General features: G+C 39.5%; 3 protein-coding genes and 1 long non-coding RNA gene across 4 annotated transcripts in view; 1 reads left to right on the top strand and 3 right to left on the bottom strand.

Moving 5' to 3' along the window:
• Positions 1–19,178, bottom strand: part of LOC145469714 (E3 ubiquitin-protein ligase TRIM45-like) — a 322,349-nt gene that overhangs the window by 207,237 nt on the left and 95,934 nt on the right. The window lies entirely within an intron of this gene.
• LOC145469821 (uncharacterized) lies at positions 2,349–8,208 on the top strand. Its single transcript, XR_014042371.1, has 2 exons — positions 2,349–2,808; positions 4,192–8,208. It is a non-coding gene; the product is annotated as an uncharacterized LOC145469821 (long non-coding RNA).
• LOC145469705 (dermatan-sulfate epimerase-like protein) lies at positions 8,206–12,865 on the bottom strand. Its single transcript, XM_081453485.1, has 2 exons — positions 12,379–12,865; positions 8,206–11,736 (listed from the first exon to the last, which is right to left on the bottom strand). Exon 2 carries the CDS (start codon positions 11,711–11,713, stop codon positions 9,332–9,334), a length of 2,382 nt encoding a protein of 793 aa, XP_081309611.1. The 5' UTR covers positions 11,714–11,736; positions 12,379–12,865; the 3' UTR covers positions 8,206–9,331.
• On the bottom strand, positions 13,918–19,175 carry LOC145469710 (E3 ubiquitin-protein ligase TRIM45-like). The gene has a single exon (XM_081453493.1). The coding sequence runs from the start codon at positions 17,978–17,980 to the stop codon at positions 15,728–15,730; it is 2,253 nt and encodes a 750-aa protein (XP_081309619.1). The 5' UTR covers positions 17,981–19,175; the 3' UTR covers positions 13,918–15,727.

Here is a 19,178-nt window from a genome sequence, read left to right as displayed (position 1 = left end):
AAAGACGCCAAAAATATCAAGTGTAGCAGACGGAACCTAATCTTCTTATATTTTCCACCATAATGGCGACACATGTGGGTGTTTTTTTGTAATGAATCAATAAACTAAATTGTGACAATTTTCTGCTGGCGTGGAAGGGTTCAATTTGTTAAAATACGTTAATTCAATTTGCTGTCACTATTTCTGTAAATGTTTTCGCTGTTTTTCTCATCCGTTGTTTTTGTCATCAGTGATGAAAGTGCAGAAATAGTAATCGGGCATTACACGGGACCACGGGGCACTTTTTATTTGGAAATAAATTCACACTTGAATTAGGGAATAGAAATACGATTGCGAAACCTTTGTGGGATGAAATGTACTGGGAATGACAAGTAAATGACAAATTAACATGAAATGGTACGCCACGTGATGCCTTACATGACATCTAAAATGTGACAGCTGAACTCGAGTTAATTTAACATTTTACGCTTTCTAGTTCCTTTATTTGACTTTAAACCATATAATGCTAAGCATATGTATTTTTACTTTTAAATGCAAGAGTAAGAAAAATTGGTCCAAGACTCCTGAAGTACTTTAGACTTTTGGGGTTTAAGGGGTTGAAACTTGTTTTAAGAATTCCGGCCCGCATTATTTAGTATGCAGGAAGATATTCGTTTGTTCGTATCAAGAAAACATAATTTTTATTGTTATTATATTTTAACCTCCTTTTCGGTTCAAAACGATCTTCGTTGATGATATTTGTAATCCTTTTATTGAGATTTCAAAGAAATATTTTACTTGTAATAGCTCAAGCAAAATCTTGATATTCCTTTTTGCGGCCTTGTACACGTAATATAACTTCCGCGAAGAGATGTAAAATATTTTATTAGTCTATTTTAGATTCCTTGCATAATTGAGCAATGCTGTATTTGTTACTAACAGCTTTTAATTGAGGACGAACAATAAAGCAATTCCTTTATTTTACCCAGATATTTCCTTGTTCGCTTTTGACGTGCTAAATATCACCTTTTAAGCCAAGAGCATCGAAAAATTCAACTTCAGCATTTCTTTGAGTCGTCGTAGATGTCGTGTTTACCTTTGAGTGTTATTTTTTGTTGTCAAAAACTGCTGAATTTCATAAAATTAAAGTCAAATAAAAAGGTTGTTGGTTAACATCTATTTTTTTTTTTACAATATAAATAAAATACGAAGTAAATACCAGAAAAGAAACTAAGTTATCACTTGTGGGATATTATCTTAATGTACTTTCTACAATTTAAACGATATTAAAAATTAAGAAGTTGACTTAGACTTAAAATATCAACCACTTTCCATTTTAGACTGCTGTTAAATCACTTTGACCTTCATCTTGTTATTCGAAAGGAAGGGTTTTCAGTAAAACCGGATATTCTGTTGCCCTCGTGATGGAGTTAGCATTGGCAGGTCTGTCAGAGCAACATGCAAATACGAGTTTAAATTTGCTCGAATTTGTTCCAACGGTTGCATTTAGTCCCTGGTTACATCCCGCCAAGTTTCTGTTTTAATAAATTTATGATTGTTTTCGACAGAAGTTGTTTTTTCAGTGTTAAGAAGGAAGAAAATAATTACTCCCTCATTAGGAGACTGTGTGGGAAATTTAATAATTTCGAAACTGCGCTTATATTCACATGAGAAGTTTATATGTGGTGAAATTTGCGGAAAATTGCAAGTTAACAAAACTATAATTTATTTTAAGCAACAAGATTGGCCAATGAAAAAAAGAGTACTATTTAGAAGGCCCTTATATCAATAACAGCTGTTACTGTGGCTCAATAGTATTTACTTGTTTTCGTGTTTCATCATATCCTAGTAAATTCATTGAATCATATCTTATCTGAATGTCTAGAGCAGTTGCTTTTTAGCACACTTATATTTACCAAACTGGAGTGGGAGGAGCTAAGTTTTCTAAAAACAGTGTCCAGTCATAAGGTGTTCAGTAACAAGTTGTATAGCGAGTTCATTTTGTGACGAAATATGCTTCTTTATACCTCAAAACAATTTCACAAATGGTTTTTATTTTCCTTGAATTTAGTCGTAATGTTGATTAAGTGCTGACAGGCTTCTGTTTGCCTTCATTTCTTCCTCGAATTCCACAATGGATATGATTAATTGTTAAGAGAACCTCGACTAATCGAATTTGGTTTGTAATGACTTGTGGTTATATTGTTCTAAGTATATGTCCCTCCGAATTCCGCTTTGTGTTAACCACTCGTATAATTACAGACCGAATTAAAGCCAACTCAGCCTCATTACAATGATTTATTTAGTTGAATTTGCAACAATTAAGAAAGGACGCTGATGTTTAATTTATCAATTGATGTTCACAGATGGAGTATTAAAGAATGAAAATGTCAAAGTGACAAAACGTTAAAATTGAATTACAGTTGTTTTCCAGATGTATTAATCAAAATGTGGCATGCTTTGTCACATTACTTCAAATTTTACCAAAATTAGGCGTCCAAATGTGTTCCTAAGAAAGATTTATACTCGCAATTTGCTTTACATTTTCTTTGGTATCGACGAGCTTCTGAATTTAGGTGTAAACAGCAACACAATAGCACAATGTGACTTTTGCTTTTAGTGTTCGTTTATTGAATTTTCCTCCGCTAAAAGTTTGCTCCATAGACACTTCTGTATATTGTTTGGTCTTGGTAACGTTTAAGTCTCTGAATTCAGGTCATTTAATTGTTGTTACAGGATCTAAGATGCATCTTCTGAGGGCGTCTGGAATAAGATTGTGTGGGAGTCATTCGAAGTGTCTTTCAGAGGCAGCTGTGGGCAGGGAACATGGTAAATTTGCATATGATATTGAAGCTCACCGCTTATGTTGAAAGGAAGTTTTAATATTACTTCTTTTGAATATACTTTGCAAGTTTTTTTCACTCTCGCTTTCCCATTTTTTTTTATTACACTTCCTTTGACACATTTATTAAATTAAATCCTTAAGAGCCACCCGCTGTAAATATCAACTATGGTCATTTGGACGAGAAAAAAAAATGAAATTCCTCGACCTTTCTCGGATGAATGGTCTAGATATGTGATTCACAAAAATATAACTTTCAGTTCAATTCAGTTCGTAGCTCTGAGAGGGCTTTCAGCGGCCATTTTAGGGTGCATTTTTAACGATTTGCCATAAAAGAAAACGTCATAAATCCGGATAAAAACCCATTATTCGAGATAGGCAAACGTTTCTTATTACGTTGACTGGCTGTTTTGGGAATTTGATCAACATCTGATTTTTTTTTTTTTTTTTTATATATATAACAGAATTTTAAATTTCTTCCCTTTCGAACTACCCATGAAGCGCCATAAAATGGCGAAATTTAAAGGAAAATATCGCCAAAAGTACATCACTTGAGATGCCAAAACTACACTCCACTTTAAGAGCAATGTCTCAACTGTAAAATATGCAATGAAATTTTGGGGCCGTTAAAACTGTAAGATGTTAGAAGAAGAAGCTTAAGCTGTGCTTATGTCGACAAAGACCGCCGTCCTAATTAGCATAATAACGTGAAAATAATGATGCACAAAAGAAAATATATGATATATTCCACTTACCTCGCGACATGTCGACAACTGGATGTTCTACGATACCTCATATCATGTTATATTATCAGTAGGTTTCAGCCACATTTTCGATGATTAGTGTACGAAATCACGCTGAGACGTCACAACGGTTGAGCAGATTGTAACTCTCCAAAGCCCGCGTCATAGCACCTATCAATATTATTAGGTCAACAGATTATAATTAGTATATCAGTAATCTCTTGATCAACAGTACGGTTCTCTTGAGAACCATTTACCGTATGATTCATGTTAACTTGTTCCTGAAAGGCAAAACCTATTTGACGAGGGCAAAATTATGCTATAGCGACAAACTTCCTTGTGATTGTGGTATTCACTCGGTCCTAGCAAGTTCTACACTTACATGCAGTCCCTACTGAAGAAATTAACCTTAAAGGATGGGCCCTGAAAGTAATGAAGAAGGCCACTCGTTTTGATGAAAAACCAAAAAACTACCTCGAAGAAAAATTCTTCTCAGGGCAGGAGGCGGGCCATAAAGTCTAAGCAGTTGCTGTAGCACTAGAGATGAGGTATACGCAAAAGATGAGGTCGGAAGTAGACGGTTCATCTTAGATGAGTTCTTGACTCCTTCGTTCCTTCTTCTCCAAGGTGACTGCAAAGCCTCAGAAACAGACAGGATGAGGTCCTCGAAGAAGACACAACAGCCGCTGAGGATCAACCCGAGCTGATATTCTTGAGAAGTGTCAGTTAACTCATCCAATTGCTTACGACACATTCAACTTGCGTGACTTAAACTCATCTAATGGCTTTAAAAAGCTAAGCTCTCTCTGGATATGCGAGCATTTTGATCTAGATGTTTGCAACATCCCAAGATCGCGCAAAGCGCCCTACATAGAGTTGATGACTAGTGTTGTGCAGACATGCAGCTGTGCTCCATCACAGAACTGAACAACATTAGCTGCTTTGGGGTGTCTCAGGCTCATAAAGAACAGTGCCTACTAAATACAAACATGTTTTTGCAGATTAGGAAAACGTGGAAAAAGTTGATCTTAGCTAGGGTTTTTGGAATCCACAAAGAAAACTGGGGGTTAGCCTGCGAGTAGGCTCACGCTGGAGCACAAGCACTCTGTCACCACTATGTTCCTGACTGCCTCTTCACCAGACTCCTTCCCGCCGGATCGCTCTGCTCTTCGCCGCTCGCGCGCGTGACTCAAAGGTGAGCCTGCTCGCAGGCTAATTTGGGGCAGCCATTAATTTTTCCGAGATAATCAGCCTCGAATCTCGAAGAAAACTGCTGATGTTAGCATTTTTCGGAAAAAAAAGGAAAAGATATTTCTTCACAGGTTTACCCAGAGTTCGCCTTTTCATGCAGAAAACTAACCTTGCTTACGGCTGACGCGCAAGAAATTTGAATTGACCATTCAGAATTCAGCAGGTGGGAAAAACTTAACTACCCTGACGTCAATGTAAGCTAACAGGAAAGGCATTGAAATCAGGCAACTTTTCTCGCTGGAGATGACATTAAATATTCTCGAAAAGGGATTTACAATTGCAAAAGCTATGTTAGATTGTAAAAAGAGAGAAATATGATTGAAAACATTATGTGTCTCCGAGCATCTGATTTGCGCCAAGAATGGGTTGCTGGTGTCCGGCATGGCAACTCGCTCGTAGTTCGTCGAGTGTCGCCAGGTAGGATAATAGTTGTGTTATTTTAAACAAAATATGCTGTCCCTCGTCAAAATAAACCCAGCATTCTCAAGTTAACTATTAGGAGAGGCCAAAGCAACTTAAGCATTGTCGTTATTTTTGTTAGCCGCGAAGAAAAAGAATATTATCCTGTCGTTTTGGTAGGACAGCTCAGTTTTGATTGTCGTTCGTACTGCGGGCGCAACCGCCGTATGCAAGGAAACACATATAAACATCTTTAAGCGACATGGTAAATGGTAACATAAAACCTACTCTTGGTATGTTTTTAATAACAAAATCGTTGCAACAGCGCTTTTAGCGTCCCTGAAAGATCCCCTCTGGCTTAGCCAAAATACAGTCTACATAGCCTTTCCTCACAACCAAAACCTAATCACATGTTGAAAATAGGCTTGCCACTTCCATTTCATAACATAAAATGTAGCGGTAATCACCCGTTTTCAAAACTTAAATGAGTTGTTTTCATCCTTTCGAAAATTTTGTTGCTGCCCGTTACATTTTTTTTCTGTCACCTCCCTAGTAAGTCCAACATTGACGTCTCTCGCACTTGTTTTGCACGCGCATTATACCATCTGCAGTTGGATTTCAATATGATTTTTTCTTACGGATACGATAACAGCAAGCTTTTTTTTAGCTGGAAGACGTTAGCTACTTTTCTGGTGTTCCTGGTTTTAGTACAGGTTCGCAATTTTAGTGCGAAATTTGTTTCGGTCACAGTAGGATTTTTTTTAATTTGTGTGCTTGGTAGCGTAGTTGATTACGTCGCGCGCGTCTGGCGTTTAAACCATGCCTTACATGATGCAGAGACCGTGTGCGCACAAAAAAGTAGGCACCGCCCTTAAAGTGCTCGTAACGTCAAAATTTTTATTTTCCCATCTGATCCTATATTTCACGCAATGAACTTCTGCGAAAAAAAATTTTCGATTTAGACAAAACGCAAGTTTTTTTAACGAATTTTTAAAAACCTGAAAATCCTATTTTCTTGCGGTCGACCCCCGCCGCTGATCACAAGAACGACATACTAATATAATTGGCCACGTGACTGAAGCTTGTGACGTAGGTTCAGGAACCTTGCGCTCTGCCCTAAGTGCACAAAAATACATCGTAGGAGCAACTATACAAAATTGTTTGTCTTGGATGAAGAGTTATCTGGTACAGAAGGCGATAACACCGTGGAATACAGGCAAGACGAATTTGAAAGTGTAGAAGTGAAGGCCGCAGAAGGCGAAGCGAGCGGACGAAGCTATGAACGTGAAGACGATTCGCTCGAACCATACGCAGACGAACCGCTGGCAGATGAAGAATGGCTAGAAAATTACCGTAAGGGACAGGAAGAAAAACAAAACTTAGAAGATCTCTGCTTTTCTTCGATGGTGGTTCTTGATCGCAAACTTCACGGCTAATGTACGCGCATCGAAGGAAAGACACAAACCTCTACTTCGCCTCTTTTGATATTTTTCCCCTCCTAAACTCGGAAGTCATCGTCTGTGAAATGCACTAAACAGATCGACGATTCGCCCCCTATGTTTAGTGGGGCATGTTTCGCCAAAAAGAACGGACTTGTATTGTTTTCTGGATCATTGATGTTGCGTCAAAGAGCAGCAAGGCACCTTTCCGGCATTTTGTACTGCCTACGAAGCTAAATTTACAGAAATAAAACAAGCAAGACGAGTCAAGGCTGGTTTTCACTAGCGACGGAGTTGGAGTCGGAGTCGGAGTCGGAGTCGTAGTCGTAGTCGGAGACGTAAGAGCGCTTATGACCTAGTGAAAATCGAGAATCGGAGTCATAAGCGGAGTCATAAGCTCGACGGAATCGGAGTCGGAAGAATCAGAACGTTTCCATTTCTTCCAATTCCGTTTACGACTCCGTCGCTTATGATCTAGTGAAAACTAGATTGTCGGAGTCGGAAGCAGAAGCGGAAGAACCAACCAATCACAAGGCCCAGATTGGAGCATTGTTATTGGTTTATTCTTCCGCTTCTGCTTCCGACTCCGACAATCTAATTTTCACTAGATCGTAAGCGACGGAGTCATAAGCGGAATGGGTGTTCTGCTTCCCACTCCGTCGGTTTGATTTTCACTAGATCGTATCACTCTACGCTTCTTTATGACTCCGACTACGACTCCGTCGCTAGTGAAAACCAGCCTTCAAGCCTCACGTGTTCCTGAATATTCGTCCCAACTCATTCCAAACCGAGGGAAGACTACTGCGAATGGTGGACCAAAATTGCGGCAAATTTGAACGTAAACAAAAAATTATAAAAAAAAATTGCGTTTTAGTTAAATTGAAAATTTTTTTCGCAGAAGTTCATTGGGTGATGTATAAAATCAGATGAGAAAATAAAAATTTTGACGTTATGGGCACTTAAACTGCCCTTCAGTAATTTGCCGAAAATTTCCTTATCTCATGCAATAGTGTAACGGCTATGAAAATATAAGGAGTTTCAGTAAAACTTCTTGCGCACTATTTGTCAGTCCGTTGTCTTTCGCAACATTTAATGTCATTCCGGGCAGCGAAAGGCACAAGTATAATACTGAACAAAAAAACGAGTAAGAGGCTTTTTATTTGAATTCTATCCGTATTTTATTTGTTGTAAATTCAAACTCTCCTTAAAAACTAATGGCTGTCAACGAGCTTAGGATAGTTGTCTACATATATAGTGTGGCATGTTGCGCTTCAATCTCTTTGCAAAGACACAAAGAGTGTCATGTAAGAAATTGTATTAAACGGTACAGAGTTGGAGACATATTTAGTTCTCTGTTTATTTCTCTAGCCCCGTCTGTCTATTCAGGGTCACGAGTGTGGGCATAGATATTACTAGCAAGGAGGTGCGTTACCTAACTTCAAACCCCCTAAAATCGGATACCAACAGGGTAAATGCTTGTAGCAAGATGGCATACTTTAATTTACCCTAAAGAGCAGACCATTGACGAGGCCCCATAAAGGGGTTGGGAGGGAGGGGGGGGGGGGGGAGTCTGTGTATCCCATGTTCTATTAATTTTTGGCCTAAATGTCTTGTATCCTGTTAATTGCAGCTTAACGATTTCCTACTCTACTAATGTCCAGTTTTATCTGATGTAAACATGCTCTACCCCATTAATTTTTCCCCTAAATTTCGTGTATCCTGTTAATTGATTACCCAAATATCCGGTATCCTGAAAACCCCTAATAGGGTCTCATTGACGAACTGATAAACCTGATCAAGAGATTATATACAAATCATAATCTTTTGACCTGATATGGTCTATCGGAAACTGTTCAGAAACGTTTGTGTGGCCTTTGGACAATTTTTGGAGAATCTTCGGAAATCTTCGGACAGTGTTCGGAAATCGTCGGAAAATCGCCAAAAAAGTCATCATTAGTATGTTTATGTAATAAACAAAATAATGCATGGTTGCTTGTAGATATGAAATTTGTCTTTTTATGTTCAACTTTACATCTCACTCGTTCGCTGCGCTCACTCGTAAAATATCGAGTTGAACAGTACAATCGAAGAGAAATTCCATATCTACGCGCGCCCATCTATTATTCTCCATATATTTCTGTAGTATTTCGTTTTATGGTGAAGAAAGGATGATCTAGGAGATGGATTTCCACGTACAAGCCTTTGCCACAGACCGTGATAACTTCGGCGGAATTCGGCAAAATTCGTTTTTCTGTAGGCGTAAAATCTGGATGTTGCCACGGGCTACGAAGTTACGTGATTAATATAGCGAGTATCACCAGATGTTTATTTAAAACTCTGGCATCTCTTATTAGCAAACTAATGATATAATTCAAAAAGTTTATCTTAGGGCAAAAGGGTTTTTCACCTAGATCATTCTCTCTTGTTATCGGTTAAATGGTTAAAGGAGCTTAAAGTTACTTAAAAGTTTTGCAAAGGAACTGCAGAATAACCCGCCTCAACTGTGATCGATTCTACTTGAGCACATACTTTTAATGAACGAGCAATGCGCAGTACTGAATGTGCTCAAGTGGCACCGTATTCTGCAGTTAAGACAAATCTACTCGCTAGCGAAAGAATTCGAAATAGCATTATGTAACCTCAAAATGGTAGTGCGAGGTACTGACTGCTCGTCAGTTTTAACGTACCTTATTCGAAAAGACTGACACAATGGACCAAATTAAGATCAGTCCAAAGATGAAAACAGGCGTGAAGATGCCTCGAATGCATTTGAAACCACCTCTACGGGATCCTGATAAGATTACAAAGTTAAATACAGCAAAGCAAACGATCAATCCAAACAGAATAAAAAGAGTCATCGTGAAACTATATACTCGACAACTGTCCCGCTTTAATATACCACGAGTTGACATCTCGTTTATTCCAAACTGCATTACACACTTGGAATTAACTTTAACACTTGCAAAGCCATCAAAACCGAGAAAAGCGCGCCTTGTCTGCAAGGAATTGTATTTTGTGGCAATGGAAACAAGATACGAGAGGCCATTGATTTCTAAAGACACCTGCACGCCAATTTCATCGTCTTGTACTTGAGGGACCGTCACTTTATTTCCGGGTGCGACAAAAACATACGCCAATCTCGTCTGCTTCTGCTTTAACTTTGTTGTGATGTTGAGGAAGTAAGTCTTTCTAAGTCCACTTTCTGCACGATTTTCTGTGTGTTGGGAATGTACAATGCTGTGTCCCCTATGAGAGTCGCCGAAGAGAACTAGGTACTTTTCACCATACAAAGTAATTGAGCCAGATGCTTCCCCATCTTTGTCTTCTTGTAGCTCAAAGGGCGAATCTTTGTTATGAAAAAACGTTCCAACGTATCGAGATGGGCTTTCCACTCTCGTTTCAATATGATCAACTACTAAAAGAACCCCAGGTCTTAACAGAAGAAGAGCACGATACACACTTGTAAGTCTAAGGGAAGAATTGTACCATCCGGACATTTCGCCACTCATGAAAACAACTTCCTCAGATTGTGAGGAAGCAACAATACCAGCGTCAACAAACCATATTCTTTCGTCTTTGTAATTCAGCCATTTTTCACAGTCTCCAATTTGGCCTTCAAAGGGCCCAGAACAAGTGGGCTTGGTTGTTGGTCCAAATAAGAGTACATTGTTAAGCCACGTGTATTTTGGTCCATAAAGGGCCTCGGTGATGAAAGGAACCCCATTGGGTGCAAATACAAAGGAACCTTGGTCCGGGTGTTCGTGGCCCGGATTGAAATTTCGCCATCCTGATATCCAGTCATAAGGTTTGCGTCTAACAATTTCGTTCACTGCCCTACCATGCAGAACGCTGGACTTGAACGAGAGGAAGGTACTGCTCTGCCCGTCCTTATCTAGAGTGCCACCTCCATAAGTAACGACACCCCAGTCTTGGAAAACATGTAGCTGAGGTATGTATGCATTAGGTGGTTCTTTCTCGGGAATGCTTGCATCGAAGAATAAGAATTCAGTGTGTAGTGTGCAGAAGCGATGCCCAAAGCTACCCTTCATTTGAGGATCCTCCAATCGTAACCCACGAATATTACTTGCCAGCCAGTTACCGTAACCATTTCTCATGACAAAATTATCCAAGAAAACGAGTTGACTTTCGGGGCCGTAAAACCAATTGGAGTTTGAATCAGCAATGCCGACCGTCTCAGTAAAACCTGGAAGAATGGTGCGGTAAAGGAACCAAAAGTGTTGTCGCAGCCAAATGTTGTTTGTCAAATCATGACCAAGATGTCTCTTGGCCAAGAAAATGTACTGAGTCAAAGACCGTGAGGTGTACGAGCCATAAGCAACTCCTTCCTCCATGGAACCATCTACGACATGGCTTAGAAGAAACATCGTTCTGTTGAGCATGAGATGAGCTCTTTCCTTCCAAATTGTCGCTTCTTTGTTGTGGTTTTCAACGACTAAGGCACCAGTGAAAAAAGCGACGTAATTAGTTGCAACGTGATTTTGAATATACTGTGTGCCCCAAGAAAGCTTAAATGATCTTTCGTAAAGCTCCTTGCTAACCTCTGTCACCTTATGAAGGACTTTTGATCGAAGGGTGTCATTAAGATGCTCGTACATGAAGTCGTAAGCCGTTGCTACAGCAACCAAGCTATGTGCCACTGGAACATCATCTACCATGGAAGCGCTTACACGCCAGTTGGGTAAGGAGACAAATGCGTCAAAGAACTGCATGGCAACATCTCTAGCTAAGAGATCATTGTCGTTTAAGACACAGTACATTGCTAGAGCACCAAAGTTATTTCCATGATCTTCGTTCCATCTGCTGGCGAATTTCTTCCAGTCACGTGGAGGAAGAAACCGCGAAGGTTCTTTCTTCATTTCCGTGGCAGCTTCCTTCAAGCGAACGAAAATGTCGCGATGGGTTGTTAGCGCTTGCTGTTGTAAGCGATTGATATCTCTTGAGGAAAAATACAAATTGGGGTGAAGGGCTTGTTCTGCAAGTGCTATGAATAGTCCATGTAGCAAGACGATCCATTTTATAAGCTGGCTTACGGTCGCCATATCTTCAATGTTTTTCGATAACACTCTGTTTAAGGAAAGGAATTTGCAATTGATCAATGCACGCTCTTTGTGTAACTTTGTGGTACCTCCGTTGACTTTTATGTCGATTTTGAAGACAGGTGCGAAAATAATTCATAAATTTTACTTCGCTATGGATAAAATTATAACACCATTTTTTCTGGATTTGTAAATGTAAATATTTTACCTCGCTGAGTGTTTATCGCAAAAGCGGCAACATCATTTGAAAGAAGCTTAAACTGATAGAATTAGTAAACCTGGAACGGAAATTACAAAATCTTTGTTTCATTCATTCACTGTTTGTTTACTTTTTTTAGTGCGGGCAATTTTTGTCCATTTTCTGAATCAAAATATATATTTCTATGTCTTTTTGCTCAACTGTATTTTCCTTATTTCACACTTTAATTTGGAATAAGTTTGTAATGTCGAATAAACAGTCAAATAAATTCGCTAAACCGATTAACTACATTCATAAAGGTTGAAAAAGCCAACATCATAGTATAACATAGCAGCAAAAGAATAACAAATGAAAATAATAAAAGTGTCTTGAAACGAATATATTTCCAGTGGTATTAGAAGCAAAGAGAGAAATCATTACGCCGAACTGTAAGATGAAATAACGAAAACAAGAAGGTTGTTTCTCTTACCTCACCTTTCCTACTTCTTTTCCTGCTCTTGTTATGGACCTAGGTTATGTACACGTTTTTGCTGTAAACTGTGTGGGTGGCCGCTTAAATTAAACTTATTTCCATGGAGTGCTTATTGACTTTAGCATTTGCTTGAAAGACAAATAGCAAGCGTCTATTAAAGAACAATTCAGAATCCATCACGATCAGAATCCATCAGTTTCAGCATGTTGCGAAAATGGACCCAAAAGAGGCACACAAGCTTAACTAAGCTGCATCATTCGCTTTAACATTAAATCATTTTAAAAAAAACACACTTTTGAAGAAAATAGTGATAAAAGTGTGTCCCTAGCTGGAGGTAGTCATCCCGACCGGCTGTACAAACGTGCACCAAAACTCTAATGACAGCTTTTATGTAAAACAGGGCACAATATTCACTTTTATTCTGTTGATTTGTTAGTAGATAAAAGATAAAAGGACTTTCATTTAAACAGGGGTGCTTTGTTTCTTTGTGTGGTCACTACGCCATTTTAGGAAGTTAGAAAATGACGAATATTTTAGGTGCCTCGAAACTCCTGGGAAAGCTTAAAAAAGCAATTAAATCTGTGTTTACTGATAAAAGTGTAGCTGTTCAAAACGATTTGTTAGCATTCTTCGCGTCGTCCGAGTAATAAATGTAAGTTTTGCCGAACCTAACAGAGATCAAATTAGCCTCGTAAAATATTAAATATCATCCAATATAGGCAACCATTCACCCTTTTGGCTCTCTAGCGTTCCAGTTTTGGGCCTTAGACCAGATCAAGAGACCATATCTACAGATATACTGGCGTAACCTAGTGTCTTTTCAATGCTAGAAATTAAGAAAAAATGGAGAAATATACGTTCCCCCAAGGTTAATAGACACGAGCAGTTGCGGGAGGATTATAGAAGGTAAGAAAACATGTAGTCCTTAAACCTGGTCCGTGAACCGTTCGACATCTTTCCGCTTCAAGATCTTATTTATTATTTTTTTTTTCATTATTTTCATTGTGAGATTTTAGCGCCACTTGTCATGCGCCGTTTCCTGTTAGATACGGCTAGACGTTATTCACTGACATGGCGTATTATTTACATCTTTAGGATTTTAAGAATTTTACTTAATTTACTTCAGAAACTAAATAAAGTGTGCTTTTCGCCAAGGTCTAATTGTTTTCTAAATGCTAGGCCTGCGATGTAACAATAAGAGTTCGCTTAGCCCGATCGTAACAGACATTTGTTTCGAAAGCCGGTTCAAACAAACTTCGAGTCTGCATTTGGACAAAGTCATTGCCGGCTGAATGACTTCCTGACAAATGTTTATTCAGGCGACATATAAGGGTAATGACAGCTTTCTGGAGATGCCTTAAAGAGGTTTTGTGCTCCTGGGAAACGGGCCAAAGATGCGGGGCCTGGGACTTCAAAACAGACATGTAGGAGTACCAAGGCTCTAGGGACCCACGGACCCCGTTAGGAACCCTGACAATTTATTAAGAAAAAAGAACTCAAAAGTATCCATACGTAATTCATTGAGGATTTCAAACAAACTCTTTCTTGCATTGCTTTATTTCTAATCTGGAACAACAAAATAGATTTTTTTACTGATTTACAAAGCTATTTCTTGTACTTCTATTTCACTTGTTTTGAGTCAGTAATGATCACAATATGCTTATTGCAATTGTTCACTTGATCTAACAGGTCCAGTGAAATCGCAGTATAAAACACTAAAAAAGTAAGCGACAAGTTTAATAAGAAAAAAATTGTTCTGAATTCAGTATCTTCATCACATCTTGATATACTTGCCTTAATGCAAAACCTATTTCACATAGGATTGACAAAGCATTGTGACCTAAGGGAGTTGCACTTAGACAGAAGAAAATCACTGTTCGCAGTAGTTTTAATTAATATTTACAAATCTTAGCAATCAATATGCTAGCTTAGAGTCGATTTGTAGAGAACCCAAGAAAGCCCATAAGGAGAAAACATTAAGGATAAACGTTATCTGAGTAACTGCGTTGTGACTAACATATAGACAACAGATGCCAGGAAAATGGGCGAAATATAAATATAACATCGCCAATTTTCCTTGCATCTGTTGTCCATATATTAGTCACAATGCAGTTACTCGGATTAACCTTTATCCTCTATGTACTGAAAGTATCAATGGGAAATGGTTTTGAAAACACTACTTCCTGCTTGTGATTATTTTAGTTTGCACGATTACAAGTCCAAGCAATCGATATATTTATGGTAAACTGTGTTGGGCTTTTCGTTTAAACTGTTGAAAACCATCAGTTACTCATACCTAGAAAGCTCCAATAAAGTGAAAAATAGCTTGGCTATGCGCTAAGTTTCTATGATTATTAAGAAACAATCATATTTAGTGCTAAAGACATGCGTGTTTCGATGGGTCCAAATATTCCATCATCGTCATTGACAAAAGATTTGCATTGCATTTATGTTATGAAATGAGAATACCGTAGAAAATACATAGTATATAATATGATAACCTTGAATGTGGCAAATGTGTCAGATTTAAATGCCAGAGTTGTCTATCAGGATAAGGTTGTTTTCCAAAAATTTGCTCTGAATCATTGTTTAAGGTAGCATACGCTAAACGTATCTGAGCTTTCCAACTCAAAATAGCCCCGATCCAGTTAAACAGTAGAAAACATTACTTGCAATAAATGCAGTATTTACAAATCTAGCAATCGATATTTACACTAACCTGGTCATGTGAGTATCAACAGTTATGACTATCATTGAAGTGACAGTATTATGACGACTTCGCAGCATTTTTAAACAAAACAATACTGAAATTATGACTTTACTTTCGCTACGAACACAAAATCCTCCTAGATTAATATGATGAAGAGCAAATTGTGATTAACTTTTGTCGATTATTGCAAGACGACTTTCAATTTTGCATCGCAGACTTGCGCATGTATACCCGTTGAATGACTTTATAGTATCAGTGCTCTTATCAGACCATTTTGTAAGAAGACTAGACCATTATATTTGAGTTTACATCAATAAAAATATGTCTTCTTAAGGTATTGACATTTTCAAGTCACGTTCGAGAAAGTGCCTCTTTAATTTTGGGTACATAGAGATTAAAGGGCTCTAGTCAGCCACACCTTTGTTTTTGTTTACATGCGAGAGTTTGGCAATTATATTTTATTCGGAGCATGTCGAAACGAACGAAATCACTTTGAAACTACTAAAGATAATTAAACATACTTTCAGGAACACAACTTACAGTAAAGCAATAAGGTTTCGCTTCAACATAAAATATCAATCATTTCGATGGCTTCGAAAATGGCGCGGCTGACTAGGGTCCTGTAACAATATAATTTCAATCGAATAACTGTACGCGATCATTGTACCTCTCAGAGACAACTATCCGACCATTACTAAGAACCGCTATAGCTGAGGGTAGCTTAAATTCTCCTAAATTCTCCCCTTTTGTTCCAAACTTATAAACCAACTTTCCATTCAGTTCAAATATTTGTATTCGATTATTCCAAGAATCACACACCATTAGGTGTCCCGACTTGTTCATTGACAAGCACCGAGGATTATTGAACTCCCCTTCCCCTCCACCCTGCTTTCCGAAAGCGAACTTAAAATTTCCCTTCCCGTCGAACATTTTAATGCAATGTTCATGACCATCTGACACTATAAAATTTTCGCCATACTGAACACAGTGGGTAGGGCAGGTGAAGGAACCCTGCTCACCTATCTGCATTAGAAACTCACCATTAGGAGAAAAGAATTTAATCAGTTTATTGCCTGAATCAGCAACAATGATATTTCCATCACTGTCTATGGATAAACCATGAGGATTGCAGAGTTGTTGATTGAGATTTCCTTGCTTTCCAAAGGTGTCCAAGTACTCGCCCAGCCCACTGAAAATCTGGATCCGGTGGTTCCCAGAATCTGCTACTAATATGTGTCCATTTTTGTCGAAGGCTATCCCAGTTGGCTTGTTAAATTGTCCCTCTTTGCTTCCTTGTCGACCAAAGGATCTCAAGTAATTACCATCGCTGGTGTAGAGCTGAACCCTGTGGTTGGACAACTCTGTCACAGCGATCTCGTTACAGTCATTCACCGCCAATCCGCAAGGAGAATTCAGCATTCTGACGGAGGAACATTTTTTTCCAAAGGATAGAAGTGGTGTGAACTTCATTGATTTGACTTGGACCGGAAAAGGGCTTCCGCGGATGCTTTCTCCGTTTATCTTGACTGCCACTTTACATGTGCCATAATCTCTGGGAAAATAGGTGATCTCGTAGAATCCATCCTTTGAATTCTTCACTAACACTTCCGTCACGCTCTTCATTGCTTTTTCGTCGACAACGTCTACTGTCACGAGGTCGCTTTCATTGTAACACAGTTTCCCCTTAGCATCTTTTGTGGTCAAAACAAATTGTGCTTCACGTCCAACGATTGCATCGTTGAGCCCCTGACCCTCAGCAACAGATTGACTAGCTTTTGTTTGTTGCAGTATTCGAAACGAGCCAAATTCTTCGGTGTTGACGTAATCGAGCATCTTTTGATTTTCCACGAAAGCGAAAACAGGAAGGCCTTCGGGGTCACGTCTGTACACAGTTTCAGCAAATTCAGCGACTCCGCCGACGATTGTGGCAAACGTTTTCTTCAGTTGAACAATTTCAGCGTTAACACTTCGTGTTAAAAGTTTATCAGCTTTTTCAAGCGATGACTCCGTGGCATTCGCTTCATACTCCATCTCGGTCTTTTGCTTTGTTAAACGTTCAAGTGATTTCTTCGTTTGGTTATCAACCGCTTCAAAAATACTTCGCTTCTTCGCTTCCATGGCGGAAATGATGCTATTAGCGAAGGTTTCAGCATTTCTCTTCACTTCTTCACCTTGCTGTATAACTTTAGCGCAGTCTTCTTTTAGTTGACTAACTGCGTTTGTCTTTGCTTGCAATTTCTTTCTTTGAGTCTCAATCACAGATCTCATCTGTATCTTCTGCCGTTCAGCCGCCTCTTCTATGTGCTCCAGAACGTGACCAGTGTGTTCTAGGGTGACACAAGTTTGACAAACGGCTGCTTCACAATCCTTGCAAAAGTATTTCAGCTCTTCTTTCTGGTGTCGTTGCTTGGTGCACAACACAGGTCGCTTAAGGACGTCCTCGTAATCTTTGTCCTGAAACTCTTTCACCGCGAGAACGCGGTGATCTTTGTTGCTGCGAATAATGTTGTGTCCACTTACGCACTCCTCGCACCAGAAAGCACAACACTGAAAACAATAGGAACTCTCGGAGCTTTTCTCGTCGCAATTGCCGCATCTCACCTGGCCGCTGTTACATTCTTTAATAGTCAAAACGTCGATCATACCGTTCAGGTAAAAACTTGTCGGAAGATCCTTCAGATCGCCGCTCTCCGGTACTTTGCTGAGTGCTAGACAGTTCGGACATTTGATTGTGCCTCGGCCATTATAGCTTGCTCTCCGCCATTGTGTTAAGCACTGTAAACAGAAGCTGTGTAGACATGGCAGCTGTTTTGGATCAGTAAAAATGCTGGAACACACCGAACAAGACACTTCTTCGCGAAGATTATGAAGCAACGTTCTGATGTCCATCTCGTTTTCACAACAAGGAAGATGGAAAAAGTATACCCTGGTCCCTGAGGTTTTTCTTGATTTTTCTTCTTTTCGCGAAGCGGCGAACACGAGTCGCGAAGCGGCGAGAAAGAAAAACTTTTGGTTACCTTGGACTTGAATCTCACTTTCATGCAGACGCCAGCTGTCAAACGCGTCAAATTGATAATTACAAAAGGGACCAATGGCAACTTAGCAATCACGTGCTTATCAGCCACTAACGGTTTCCTCTCGGGTGGTGGAGAGTGGTATCACCTGACCTCGGCTTGGCCGGGGTCAACGCGCGTGTTTGCAAGAATTAATGTTTTCATCCGCAACGATCGCGAAGGTTCTGTCTTGTTAAACATTACTACGGAGCATGTTTCTCCACTTACTCGTTTTGTAAGGTGGACTCGCGATCGGGACTTCCGAATAGGAAGGCATAAGTTTCTTGTCTTCGCTGCTCAAAAAACTGGCCACTGAAATGCCACGGTTTCGTAGTTCGCGGATATGAGAGTCCACGAGAGACTTGGAGGACACACAACCAAAATTGTGGCGTGATGAGGGTATGAATAACCTGACCGGTACAGGTATTTGCAGACGCCAGGGAGCAACTGAAATATAATTGATTTTCCATGTCCGGTTGGCAGTATGGCGAACAACACATCGTTGCGATTAATGACTGCGAGCAAGGCTTTCTTTTGATGTTCGGTGAGACTTTCAATCTCTGGAAAACGCTCATCGAGAACCGAAGTCAAAATTTCTTCGAAGACACTGTCAGAAACATAATCCATGTCGAACACAGGCGAATCTTGAACGTGTATAAACTGAGAACTGAAGCATTTTGCTAACAAATTCCTTCCCTGGTAGAGAGGCAAAATTTACCTCAAGAAGTGCAGTGACAGCTATCCCCACCGTCCCCTCGGTATTACCAATCAAACGAACCAATCATATTGATTCGCGTGTTTGTAAAAATATCAACCAATCCGAGCCCGAGAGACAGATCCTGACCCTGGCGTCTGCATGAAAGTGAGATTCAAGTCCAAGGTAACCAGAGGTTTTTCTTTCTCGCCGCTTCGCGACTCGTGTTTTCACCGCTTCGCGGCTCTCTCTTGCAGCTCTCTCATGCGAAGAAAAATCAAGAAAAACCTCTGGGACCAGGGTAGAAAAAGTATAGAGGGCTTAGAAACTCTAGACATGT

This window comes from Orbicella franksi, chromosome 15, assembly GCF_964199315.1.
Source record: "Orbicella franksi chromosome 15, jaOrbFran1.1, whole genome shotgun sequence".
NCBI classification, from domain to species: Eukaryota; Metazoa; Cnidaria; class Anthozoa; order Scleractinia; family Merulinidae; genus Orbicella; species Orbicella franksi.
The sequence above is the reverse complement of the archived record's forward strand: the minus strand, read 5'-3'. Positions and strand labels throughout refer to the sequence as shown.